General features: G+C 49.0%; 1 protein-coding gene across 1 annotated transcript in view; it reads left to right on the top strand.

Moving 5' to 3' along the window:
- Window positions 1-10,771: 10,771 nt before the first annotated feature.
- Window positions 10,772-14,210, top strand: part of Grhl1 (grainyhead like transcription factor 1) — a 48,014-nt gene continuing 44,575 nt past the window's right edge. Inside the window, exon 1 of the mRNA XM_038319638.1 lies at window positions 10,772-10,910. Coding sequence (XP_038175566.1) covers window positions 10,891-10,910 — 20 coding nt within the window. The 5' untranslated portion in view covers window positions 10,772-10,890. The remainder of the gene's footprint in view (window positions 10,911-14,210) is intronic.

The raw sequence follows: 14,210 nt of genomic DNA, 5'->3' as shown, positions 1-14,210 counted from the left end.
GGCTTTGTGGTGGAAGCGCCTACTGCACTAGCATGAGGACCTGAGTTCGGATCCCCGGCATCCAGGTAGAAAACCCTAGCTCGACAGCACTCAGCTGTAACTGTGGTACTGGATCGGAACCTAGACAGGTGGGTCCCCAGGGCTCACTGGCTGGCCTGTCTAAATATAACAAAGGGCAGGAGGGAGGGAGGTCTTAGAAAGAAAACTAACCCCAAGGCTCAATCAGTGGGAAGATGGAAGATGTTCTTAGTTTTTCTCTCTTTAGAAATTCCACCAGAAGGAAAATCTTTCTGGAAAGACCCCTGCCTGTTTGAACTGCTCTATCCTCCCCTTCCATGCTCACCGCAGCCAACTCCTCTAAAGCTGGCTCGGTTTGCCTTTTGTGACTCAGTTTTAACTGTCCCTATGTCTACCTGACATGCTTTGCACAGTGCAGTCCTGCATCAGAAGGGGGCACAGATAAGGAGCATCCCAGAGTCACCTTGCAGGACAGAGTGGACAGGATGCCTGCCGCCCGCACATGTCCCTTAGCAGGACCTGCCGCTGGGCACCTTCTCCCTGGTGCTTCGGCCTGTACCCTCTTCCCTGGCTTTGCTCCCTGGCCTTTCCTTGGCACCTGATTACTCCTGTCTCTCCATCACTCAGCAGCACCTCCAGTATGTCCTACTTGGCACATTTAACATAGTTAGCTTGCCCGGGTCCTCCTGGCTCCTTAGAGAGCCCTGTTGCTGGTGGATGCTCCAGCTCTGTAGTGACTAAGAGGAGGACATCGCTCACTGCCCCTCACTCCAGCAGCCACTGCAGTGCACTTTGCATTGTGTAATACAGGGTTCTTCTGAGTACTGGTTCAAATTACTCTGAGTTCTTAGAGAGGGGAACTCGGCATTACTTTCATGGCTGTCAAAAATAGCTGTCTCCCACCTAGTGTTCCAAGGCCCTGCTCCTGAGAGCTGCTCAGCCTCTTACCTACCATGATACAGCTCCCCATTATTTTATGATCAGCCTCTTAACTACCATGATGTGGCACCCCACTATTTTACGAGTGCAAATGTTGAAACACTGAGTTCATTGATTGTTCGGGGTCAAACAGAGCCAGAGAGTCAAGACCTGATCCCAGGCATCCTGGCTCCACAGTCTGGGGGCTGCATCCACTCACACGGCTACCTTTCTCAACGGGGAGTGGTGTGGATGAAAACATTGCCCCAATCTAAAGAAATCCTCAGAGCTGCCCCCACCCTCACCCAAACCTCATCTCCCTCAGAGATGTCCCGCCTCCCACTCACACCGGCGACAAATCTCTAGCCTCCCTGCCTGCAGCACTAGTCTCCATGCAGCCTGACACAGCCCCATGGTGTCGCTGCCCAGCTCAGATACAGGCTCCCCTCTCTCCAGGGGGATTGCAAAACCTCCCTTCTCTCCAGGCATTTATCATTCCTCGGCCAGTAATTTTCCAAAAATAGATTTACTAGCACTCTGGGGCTCCAAATCCTCTGATGGCTCCTTGCTGTCTAGAGGCCCAGTGGCTTGTCACTGGACCATGGCTCCTGTACGCCTTCATATCTCCTGCCTTGCACGCTCCCTCTGCTCAGACAAGCCATGGCATCTCATTCCTCCAGGCTCTTGCCAGGGCTAGTGTTGCTGTCAGGGATGTCCTCTCTCTTCTCAGAGCTTTTCCTCCCTGAGAACCCTGCTTAGATGTCATCTCCAGCCAGCCTCCGCCAGCTCAGCTCCCCAAGAGTTCCTTGTGCCCAGTGCACACACCACGGTCAGCGAATGAATGATATTTGTGCAGTCATGGTTCCCTAGACAGAGCAACTGGAGAGTGGGAGTGGGGTTGGCTGTGCACACATGGGTCCAGTGTCACAAGCCAGGTAGGTCAGCTCAGCGTGTCCTCATCAAGAACTAGAATTCCTAAGAGCGTAGGCGGCATTCAAAGACGGGCACCTAGGACACACCACACAACTAAGTACAAATGGACGCACTATGGTTCTCTCTGTTCATGCCTCTCCCCAGAACTGCAGGGTCGCAGTCTCCCATTGCGGCTGATGACTCAGGTCAGGATCTCCCAGGTCCTAGGCAGAGCTCTAGTGCTGAGATGCAGCTCTAGCTCTTTTCTTTCTGTCTCAAAAAGAGTTTCCTACCTTGCCCGAGCTGGCCTTGAACTCCAGGTCAGCCTTGAACCCAGGCCTCTGAGTAGCTGGAGTCACAGTGCTGGCCATCCTGTCTGCATTTTCCTTGCGCTGTCTGTGAGTTTGCTCAGCTTACCACACACCCACTCACTTGGCTGGGGATGCTACAAAGTGGCAGAGATGATGTGTAAGACCATGGGTTCCATACTCAGAAACAGGCATGCATACATACTCTCTCACTGGTGTGCACACACAGACACACACACACACACACACACACACACATTCACTAGCCCTCTGTTGTTTTCATACTGCAGAGAAGTGCAGAGAAGCCCCCCCACCATTGGCTAACCCCACCATAGCTCAGAGCAGGGTAAAGATGAAATTATATGCTGCCTGGAGGAACTCTTAAGATTGAGTTAAAGGAGGGATTGGAGAGATGCTCTTCCAGAGGACCTGGGTTCAATTCCTAGCGCCCATGTGGCAGCTACTATATGTAACTCCAGTTCCAGGGGATCCACCACCTTCCTCTAGCCTCTGTTGGCACCTAGCACACTGGCAGCACAGACATATATGCAAAACTTCAGTATACATAAAATGATAAAGTAATTTAGAATGTTTTTTAAATCTAGGATTGAAGGGTATCTAAGCTAAGTGTTGCTGGGCGAGCTCCCTGATCCAAAGCAGCAGCACTACAACCGCTCACACTTTGTGCAGACTGAGACCAAGCCTGCCCTGGAGAGCTGTCACGAAATTCCCCTGACTGGCTCCTGCTTTTCCTTGCTTATGCTTATTGCAAAATGCCCTCGATTACCCCTTTCTTCAGCCTGTAGTTCTTTATTCCAATTAGTACTACAGAAGTTACTCAACATCCCAGACATTGGACTTGGTGGTTTTGTGGTTGAGAAAGGACATAAAAATTGAGAGAAAAAAAATATGTGATTTTTTTTTCAAGCAAAGGAAGTTGTCAGCGCAGAGAAATCACGTAAGATCCAGATCAGTGAACCATGAACTCTGAGCAAGTGATTTGACCCTTGCTTGTTCTCCAGCTACAAAGCAAGGTTGTCTCCCCCTTCACTACAATGTATGTGATGCCCCCACAATTTTAAATAAATGCCTATTTTGTATCAAAGAGATATGATCACTAGTTACCACTAGGACTGCTACTTCCAGGAGCAAATGTGGCCGTGTGAGCCAGAAAGCAAGGTTTAGCTTCTCAGACCCCACCTGGGTGTTTTCTTCAAGTGGCAGCAAATCTGAGGGCTACGCCTATGCCCTATTAGTCACAGGTGAGAGGGCTTTCTGGAGGTTAAGGCCTGCGCTCCTAAGCCTAGGACTTTCTGGTAGCTATGTCGCAACTGCCGAGCCCTTGCTGGAGCCATCAATTGACAGTGAAGCCACAGGAAAAGAATGTGCAGTATCCTGGTTCTCCCAGTTGCCGGCAAGCCGGTGACGCCCCATCCCACTGAGCCTCCGCTGCCTCCATTCACAAACAGGCACACAGCTGACTTCTGGTGACTGGAGTCTGGATCAAGTCCCAGGTACCTGACAAAACTCACCCGGCGTTAGTAGACCTGGCGGTTGGCAGACAGGATAGGGGAAGGGGACCAACCTTCAGTGAGCGTGTTCATGGCAACTGTCACATTTGAAAGGAGAGTGGATGGATGATGGAACGGATGCGGTCCTGAGAGTTGGTGGAGCTCGAGATTTGAGACTCTGCTCAGGCAACTGCCAAACGCCATCTCCAACGCCAGATACTGTCACTAGAAAGTGCCGGCCACAGCTCTGCCATGTTCAGTGTGTTCAGACTGCTCTACAGTGGGGCCATGGTTTAATCTTGGAATCAGGCAGAAACATCAAAACCTGTTAGAAAGTATGGGGTTCAAGATGTCGGGGTGCACTCACTCTTACTGGCTTTGAGACCCTGGAACTCATTCTCTCTCCACAGCAGCTTCTCCATCTATGAGAGATGACCTCAGACAACCTCAAAGAGCTTTAAGGATCAGAAGCTGGTGGGGGGGTGCCTGACCATGCTGGACACTCGATACTCCCCAAAGAAGGCCAATGTCATTCCCCTCCTGAATAGCAATGACCACTGATGCTAATATGCTTGACATTTGTGGGGGTTTTTTTCTTTTTAAATAAGAGGTAAAGTTTTTATCCTCTAAACAGCTTACGCGAGGATAAGGGAAAAGTGAGGAGGTTGTAAGTTTAACATTTGTTAAGCTCCTGTTATATGCCGGGAACTGTATGGGGCATCACGCTTTTCCTTTGAGAGGGTCTTACTGTACAGCCGACTAGTGCTGACTTCTTAAGCCTCCTGCCTCAGCCTTTGGAAGTGATGGGATTACAGGTATGTCCCACTATTCCCAATTTGTGACATTTTTCTTTAAAAACTAGCAAAAGGCTTTACTAATAAGAGTGATAATAATCTGATTGCCCACGGTGGACTCAGAGGTTAAACAGCTTCCGACATCTCAGGGCTGGAGGCAGTGGGGACACTCAGCCTTCCTTGCCTCCCACATCCTGTTCTCCAGAGTGGAAAGTCTTTCATCTCAGGCTGGCAAAGGGTGGGGTGGTTGAAGATCTGGCACAGAGACTCTGCCATTATCATTGAGCCACTTGAGATGTCCTTTCCATTACCAGCCTGTTATCAGGACTCAAATCCCAGAAGGAAGGCAGCAAGGGCACAAATGGCCACTGTGAGGCAATGAGGTGGCGTGCCTTGGGATGAGAACATAGGCTCCTGCTCTAGAATATGTTCGTTGTTGGGATGGAGGATGGAATACTAGGGACTGAATGTCAGTCCTGGCACTTTCTGGGCACATTCTACCATGAGTGACACTCTACCAACCTCAAGATCTTCAGGGAAAAAAGAAGACATCTTTAAATGTCCATAAGCCAGGAAATAAAGGATTTCTTTTTTCCAGAAGTTTTCTTTGTGTAGTTTTTTTTTTTGAGGTTGGATATTTATTTAGTGGGTTATGGAGGGGAAAGGGGAGAAGGGGAGAAGAGCAGAGAGAGAGGCAGAGAGAGAGAGAGAGAGAGAGAGAGAGAGAGAGAGAGAGAGAGAGAGAGAGACAGAAGAGGGGAAGGGGAGAAGTGGGAAGAGACAAAAGCAGCCTCTTCAAGAGGAAGACAGAAAAAACCTCTTTGTGTAGTTTTGGAACCTATCTTGGAACTAGCTTTTGTAGACCAGCCTGGCCTTGAACTCACAGAGATCCACCTGCCTCTGCCTCTGCCTTCCGGGTGCTGTGATTCAAGTTGTGTGCCACCACCTCCCGGCTCATTTTGTGTGTGTTGGGGGGGGGGGCTGTTTAGGTTTAGTGGTATCTTTAATTTTTAAAGCTAGCACTCACGGTAATGGGTTTCATTATGACATTGTCATGCATGTGTCATTCGACCTTACTTCAATTCCTGCTCCTCCTCTACTGCCCCTCTCGCTAGTCACATCAGCCCCCAGGAAGTGTCCCCTCTGCTTTCCTGTCATGCACTCTCTCACACACCCCTGTGGGAAATCCTGGAAACACACCATTCCAGTTAACGCCACAACACTCACTACTGCTTTCCAAACGGAAACGCAGGACTATTAGGGCCGTAGCTGCCTGGGGTAAAACTGTGATGCTGACCTAGAACTTGAATCCTGATCTCGAACAGTCACGTGGAACGGACATTAATGAGAGTCACATGGGACAGACACTAAGGAGAAGGCAGAGCAGCCTGAGAGGTGCAGTCTAGGAAGGGACGGTGATCAAAGCCCCTGGGAGCAATTCTATGGCATGCAGGTTGGTTTAAACCCAGCCAGGGAAAAGGGCTAAAATTCAGCACATTCAGCACGTGTGAACCACAGTACCAGACTCCTCTCTCTCTCTCTCTCTCTCTCTCTCTCTCTCTCTCTCTCTCTCTCTCTCTCTCTCTCTGTTTTACTGGGGCCCAAAGAGAAGTAACTACGTTGTACCACGGGATCTGCACTAGGAGGGAGATGCAATGGGTCCCCTACTCTGATACCCATCACTTAGGATACAACCTTATTTATAAAACAGTGCATTGACTGGGCATGGTGTGGCACTTCCGTAACCCTAGCTCTTGGGGGCCTATGACAGGAGAATCATGAGTTTGAGCTTAGCTTGAGGTAGGTAGTGAGACTGTCTGAAAAACAACAAGCACATCCCTCCAAGTTAAAGTGACAGTAACAAAGAAACAAAATAAGACTGCAGCTGGGTGCATCGCTACAGGCCTGGACACAGCTGCTCAGAAGCCCGAGGGAGAAGAATTGTTTGAGCCCAGAAGTTAGAGATCAGTTGGGGCCATAGAATCAGATTCTATCTCAGAAGAACAAAGTAGAAACCAACAATACTACCCCATGATTTTGGTTTCGTTGTTTGAGACAGGGTTTCTCTATGTAGCTTTGGAGTCTATTCTGGAACTTGCTCTATAGACCACGCTGGCCTCCAAAAGGCCAGAGATAGAGATCCGCCTGCCTCTGCCTCTGGAATACTGGAATTAAAAGCATGTGCTCTCACCACCCAGCTCCCATTCTTAAGTTTAAGAAGCCCCTCCAAAAATATAAGCCCCACTCATAACTTTAAAAAACACAGTTCAGAGCAGTAAGATATTATTTTTTTTTCATAGCAGTCTCTGACAACGTTTGGTGTTGGCACGGTCATGGCTTTGACCGGTTTGAGTGGTTAATTGGAAAAATGTCCGTAAAAATCTAACACATTCTCCCTGTGCGCTGGCGAGAGCTAGATCACTGGACGAGGTGCCTGGCGCACAGGCCTGTGAACCTGAGTTTCATCCCTGGAGCGCATGTAGAGGTGGAAGGAAAGAACTGACTCCATCATTCTGTCCTCTGATGTACATCCACCATGCCACACAAACAGGCCCCCACACACATCATGTGCACACAAGTACAATAGTAAAATGTTAATTTGAGAATTCCAAGTGTGCATATGCTTCCCCCACCAACTCCAATTCTTGGAATCTGTCCTATGACTATACCTGGCCTGCTGAGCAGGAACGTTCTTGAGAGGATGCTCATGGTGAATGTCTGTGGTTCTGAAGGGTAAGGGAAAACTTATTGCTGACCACCGGTCTCTATCACACACCCACTCAGAGAAATCAGTCCCAGTGCTCTGACACAAAAGTTGTAGAAATTGTGAGCAGCAGAATTTCCCTGTAAGAACCTTATATGTTTTCATTCACATAGAAAAATCTGGAAACACACACAGAAACAGTTACAAGTGGTTAGTTCTCTCAGGGGAGTGGGGATGGGGACGGAGGAGCCCATTTGGACTCCAGCTTGCCTGCATTGCTTAAATGTCTTCCTTCCCTTGCTTACTAGTTTCTTTATCTTGGACCAGCCATGAGTAGTTATTAGTTTTATAATTTAAAAAAAATTTGAAGTATAATTAAGGGCCTCTGGGATGGTTCAGTGGGTATGGGAACTGATGACCTGAGTCCAATCCCTGGAACCTATGTGATGGGAGGAGAGAACCATCTCCCACAAGCTGGCCTTTCCTTTCCATGGACATGCTATGGCCTTTCATTTCCACACACTAAATAAATAAGTGTAAAAAAATTAAGTAAAAACAAAGACATAATGCTAACAGCCCACAGATGTGGACTTGAAATTCAGAATGTATTAGAAATAAATGGAATAATCTTATCTTGAAGTTTACTGATAAAACTAAGTTTTTCAGTTTTTTTGTTTTGTAACGGGGTCTCATGTTACAAACATGAGTCTGGCCTCAAACTCACTATATAGATGAGGGTGACTGCCTCTACCTCCTGACTGCTGGGATTGCAGCTGTGCACCATCACACCTAAGACCATATATGTTTATCACTACATCTATATGATCTAATCCCAGTGAGATTAGACACTGCTCTGTTTCTGACTTTATGACTTAACATGTCTTCACCGTTCCTGTTTGTCTGGCACCCACCATGTTTTAGACAGTGGATCTAATGGACCAACTCACCTCAGTGTCCTCTCTATGGAGAGCCAATCTGCCAGTCCCACAGGTAGGCCAGAAGAGACCAGACTGTGGGGCCTTGGATGCCTACGGAGAACTGTGCCATTTAATAACCATCTCCAGGGCATTTCCATGTACATGCCAGTGCTGGGGGCCACACGGTGACAGAACAATGCCCTCTCTGGAAAAGCTCGCATAACCATCTTGCACATGGAAAATGGAGCATGGGAAATATTGGAAGTCTGATGGAGGCACTGTGGGTCACACAGGATGGCTGTCTCACTGGGCCAAGGCTCAGGAAGTCTGGGTAGGGGAACGGAAGTACTCCTGAGTCTGTGAGTGAAGTGGGTGGAGTTTGCTAACTTCCAGGGTAGCAGCGGACTTGGGAAGGGTGGGCTTTATTGGGAGCAACATAAGCTTTATGAAGGGACACTGGCAAGAGTATAGAGACACCTCTCTCTCTCTCTCTCTCTCTCTCTCTCTCTCTCTCTCTCTCTCTCTCTGTGTGTGTGTGTGTGTGTGTGTGTGTGTGTGTGTGTGTAATTTTCTTAAATATAGAACTATCACATAAAGAAAGAACAGGCGGTAGGGCCCCAGTGTTGCACCAGTGGGCACAGCTACAGTTACCGACTGGAGCACTAGCGCCTTGGAGAAGTGAGACGGCACAGTGGAGAAGAGAGGGTGGTTAATACAGGACAAAGGTACAGGTGGCCTTATGTGCTCAGACCTTAGCAAGAACACATCTTACTTCTTGGTCTTCTTGATCCAGCATCTTTCAATGGCCTCCACACTCAGCCTGTGTCTGCCCTGTCTCCTCTACTGGCTTTTTTCTCTCCAAGCCTTCGATGTCAGAGGCTCCAGGACTCAGGGTCTATTGTATCCTATTTCCTCCTCCCTGCCTTGGAGGGTCAGCCGTTTCAAGGCCTTTGAATTCCACCCTCAGGGTGACCATGCCCAGAGGTCAAATTTCGGTCCAGATTTTCCTCCTGGACTCCAGTCTAGTATCTAGCTGTGTGATACATCTACTCATGAAAACTGAACTTTAAACCAACACATCCCCAACAGGACCCTTGCCCACCCCTAAATTCATGTGTTTGCTGCCCCCACCACCTCAGGGGACAACAGTCATTCATCTCAGGAGACAAAGTCATACTATCCACTTGCTCGGTTGCAAAACTTCTGGTTACTCCTTTTTTGTGGGGGGTAGTGGGGGTGGTGAGTTTTACTCTGGAACTGGCCTGAAACTGGAAAGCTTCCTGCCTTGGCTTCCTGAGGCCTGGGACTGCAGACACACCATCTATCCATGAAACTCTTTAACCCGCTCTTCCGTTCTCAGGAAATCCTGTCAGTTCTGCTAACATAACTGCATCTAGAATTCATACACTTCTTACGGCCCCATAACCCCAGGCCACGCCTCTGGCTACTGTTTATCTTTTCCTAGTAGTTTTGAAATTGTCTCCTACTGGTTCCCCACCATTCAATGGCCAGATTATTTTAAAACATGGATGAGGTCTGTCTATGCCATACTCCAAGCCCTCAGCAAAGTTTCCTCGTTTAAGACCTTACAGAAGCCTGCAGAATTCTACAGTTGCTGTCCGTGCCCAATTACTCTGGTCTCTGCTCTCCCAGCCCTTCAGTGGACACGTTGATGCCCGGGCTACCCCATCCATGGCTGTATCTCCACCCATACGGAGTACCTTGGTTGCCCACACCTCACTACCATCATCTTTAAGCCCCGCATCCACCTTACTCTCCCCACCTGCCTGCAGAGCATGCCACCTCTCGGTACACCAAAGGAATCACCGCGGCTCCCAAACTAGGATGCTCTAGGAAGCAGGGGAAATTGTGAGCTCCGTCTCTGCCCTATCTCGGTGTCTGGACTGTAGTAGGCCTCAGGCTGAGGTTAAAGAAGCAGACCCGTAGAGGGAACAAAAAAGTTCCATCAGGGAAAAGAGAGTATAGGAGGAAGAGGGTGGAAACCAGAAGCTGGCTAGAGAGAGCACACAGGCAGCTAGGACGTGAGGATGCTGAAGCCCAACTGGAGGTGCGAGTGGATAAAGAGGCAAGTAGAAATGTGGGGTCTGGAGCTTGGGAAGAAGGCTTATTGTAGCCCCATGCCACTGACACGAGATAGGCGCCCAATAAATAGGGACCGCTGTCTGGGGGAAAATGGGTTATTAAGAGGCCGTGCAGACATACGGCTCACATACACTGGACACTAAGAAATGGACCAGCAGGAAAACTCCAAACCTGCACAGCAGCAAAGACAGAACCCTTTCCAAGATATTTCCCAGGGAAAGGCCATGGAGCCGGGCAAGTGACCGCGAGCGAGAGATGGAAGGTGAAACGCGCCCACGCGGGTGCGCGCCGAAGCCTCGCGGCGCCGGCGCCACTACGGGCCGGCGCCACCGGGACCAGCGGCGCGCAAGCTCTCCAGCGCCGCCGCGCACCGCGTGGCCCCCGCCCTCCCGCCCGGCCCTTAGACTCCGCCCCCCACGCGCCATCTCACCAATCACATGGAGATCTCCGCCCCCCAGTTGCCTAAACCCCGCCCCTGACCGGCGCGCCGCCAGCCAATGGGAGGTCGAGCCTAGCGCCCTGTGCGCGCAGCCCGCGCCGAGCCGGCTCAGAGCGAGAAAAGCGAACCCAACCCGTCGGGGCCGCCGCTCCGGACCCACCGCCTGCCGCCGCGCGCCGCCCGCCGCCTCCTCCTCCCCCCGGATCGGGTGTACTGTCCCAACCCGAAAGTCCAGTTCTGCGGCCCGGCTGCGGCGAGCGAGCGCGATGACACAGGAGTACGACAAGTGAGTGAGGCGCGGGCTCGAGTCCGGCCAGGGCCCGGGGGCCACCGCACCTGCCGCCGCCACGGCGCGGGCTCCGGGGACCTCGAGGCCGGGCGGGGCGGGGCGAGCGGGGGGGACACCCGGCCCTCGGCCCCGCCGTCCGAGGGCTCCTGGACCCCGTGCCCATGGCTCGGTGGGGACGGGTGGACCCCGGGCAGTCTGCTGTCACCTGCCGAGCTGCGGGAGCGAGAGATCTAGGGGAAGGTTGAAGTGTCCGCTGCCCGCGCGTTCTCTTCGCTGCGGCTGCTGTGTGAGAAAACGGCTGTGGGTGTTTTCGGGCCCTTGCATCACCGATGGTAATTACAGAAGACTATTTCTGCTGTTCGGGAGTATCCAGAGGAAACTGCAAACAGGGTGATAAACTAGAGACTTCTTTCGAATCGGGATTGCCTTTTGGAGTTTGGGGTTTAAGAAACGAGCGAGAAATGTACAGTGGTGCTGTAAGATGTGATCGGACGTTGGCAGGACTAAGGGCGCACGGATAGTGCTCGATTTTACTTGCGACTTTTCTATAAAGATGTCCTGAAAGACAGAGCCCGTCAATTCAGCTCAGTAAATGTGGAGCAGAGAATTGGCTTCGTAGTTGCTTGATAAATCTGTATTTTTCTCGTGCCTGTTTTCTGAAGGAAGTTAGCTCTGTGTGCAGTCAGCAACAGATTAATCTTGTCTTGTAAAAAATGCAGTTCAGTTAGTGCTCGGCTCTCTTGAAGATCTGAGTCTTCTTTGAAAACACCCATGAACCTTCAGGGCTGGAACAACAGCTTGCTGGTCATGAAGAAGTGGGCTGCAATTGTTCTTCTGTTTATTTCTCTACTTACTGAGGAGGCAAAAGTCCCAACGCTACCCTCTTGGCCCTAGGCATACTTTGGAAATATAAAATGCCTTCAGGGTGATTGCAGACATAAAGCCTCTTAGAAAATATTTATTTTTTGATGCTTGTATCAGTGTAGGATGGGATGGGAGAAGATGGAAAGCTCGAAAAACTAGCATTACAACTGTTGAACGAGCCAACTGCTGTCAGAATCTTCTGGAAGTAGCTATTAGACTATTAATAATAGCTCAGCCGTACACCAGAGAATCTCAGCAGGGTACCGTACCACCACTGGACTCAGGACCCAAAGGCTTGGAGAACACCATGCTGTGTGTTTATCTTTCCTTGATTAGAACTTGATTTATGGAGATATGTCTTCTCTATTTTTAAATTTCAATTTTTAGTAAACCTACCTCCAGATGTGCACCCTTAGAATTGTCTTCATGGCACGAGTTAAAGGACATGGACTCCAAATCAGCTCTGCCTGCTGAGGGCAGACCGAGTTTTCCCTCCCCTTTTCAAAGATGTTCTCCTCTTCCTCCTTTCTTCCTTTCTTCCTTTCCTTTTTTCTTTTTTTTTTTCCTGTCATTTTTTTTGTTCTTCCTAAATCTATATCTGTTTTTGAAGGATTTGGGTGACTGCCAAGACCTAACCTTTGCTGATTACTTGAAAAGATAATCAGACTTTCTACATCACTTTTAGAAAAGATAGGGTCACCTCTAGGCCATTTCCATAGTTCACTGTGTGTTGCAATGAGAGCCGAGCCTCGAATTCGGCTTGTCAGGACAGCCATCATTCAGGGACGTTCTAGACACCTCCATTCTTTTCCCTTCACACACACACAAAGGGCTGCTTCGCCTCGCTAAAGCCAATGCTCCACTTTTCCCTCTCTGTTGACTTACTAAATAGTACCAGCTGAGCGAGCAGTTGTTGAGACTGTTGACATTTCCAGTTTTTGGAATCGGTAATGTTTGCTTGAATCATTTAAATTAAATCTCCTATAAAGCGTTGCTAAAGTCACCATTGATTTTCCGGAATTTTCCCACAAACTGCACTGTTAACATGACATAGTCCTTGCCTGGTGTGAAAAACTAATAAAGATTTTATTTATTGTGGGGCGGGGGAGCACTGGGGATTAATCCCAGGAAGCCCTGGACTCTGAGGAGGGAGATCACATGTTCAACCCCTGGGTTGTGCTGTCAAATCCTAAAGCCTAGCAAAGATTTTCTTTTCCATGCCTTTTATATGTTATTGTATAGGTTTGTGTTTGTGCTACACACACACATACACACACACACACAGGTCAGAGGACAGGTTTTGGCAAGTTCCCTCTCTTCTTCAACCATGTGGGTCTTGGAGATATAACTTATGTTTCTTCACCAGCCAAACCATGTCATCAGCTAAGGAAGATTCTTAATTGATTAATTTGTTTGGTGTGCATGTGTGTGTTTGTATGTGTTTATGTGTGTTCGCGTGCGCACACGTGTGTGTGTGCATGTGTGTGTCTGCATGTGTGTGTATGTTTGAAAATCAGAGGACAACTTGCAGGAATCTGTTCTCTCCTTCTACTCTGTAGGTGCCAGGGATAGAACTTCATGCCTTCAGACCTGTGAGCAAGTGCCTCTACTGCCCACGCCATCTTACCAGGGCCCATGTAAAGATTTTTAAATCGGATTTGTTTACTACTTTTTTAAGAAGTCTGATTTTCATTTGATGGCTTTATTTGTTGGAGGTTGTGTTTATCTCTAAGATAAGCAGTTCACTCCCATGCCAGAAAATTATGCTTTTTTATTGATTTATAGTCCCCTTTGGCTACATTCCAGGCTCCTTCTTCTAGTAACAGTAGAGTCTTCTAACTTTCTCATATACCCTGAAGGATTAAGTGAAATGTTCCTCTTGCTTTCGGTCCCTTCCTCCTGTCCCTGTTTCTCGGAAGGAGCTGTTTTAAGTCATAGCGTTGGCAGGGGGAAGGGGGAAGTCACGTGTGACAGCACGATGAGCTCTGTGTTGGCTTGGGAAGAGGGCGCTAGCCTGAGTGTGTTTGAACTGTATCCACACCTTTCCATACCTTGCTGTAGGATATGTGCATAGCCGTGTCTTCTTGGGAGTATTTGTGGGTTTGGGCAAATCGCATCCTCTCAGGGTCTCTGGCGGTGGTCCTCGGGTGTGCCCTGCCTTCTGAACGTGTCTTCATTTGACTTATTGGGGTCACTGAGGTAGCTCACAGGCCACGAGGCAATTTAAAGCATGCCTTTACAGGAAACATTTTGTAAATCAAACTTTGCAAATCTGAATTTTCTGAATGTTTTTATTTATTTCAAAAATACCGTTAAGAGGAAAGTGAACACTATTTCATTGACTTTATTGAGTTTTCTTCAGGCAGGTCTTCAAATGGTGTGGGTATTTAATTCATTATAGCGCAGGAGGTAGAACCCAGTGCCTTGCTCATG

This window comes from Arvicola amphibius, chromosome 2, assembly GCF_903992535.2.
Source record: "Arvicola amphibius chromosome 2, mArvAmp1.2, whole genome shotgun sequence".
Taxonomy (NCBI): Eukaryota; Metazoa; Chordata; class Mammalia; order Rodentia; family Cricetidae; genus Arvicola; species Arvicola amphibius.
Note: the sequence above shows the minus strand (reverse complement) of the source record. Positions and strands in the feature narration are given on the sequence as shown.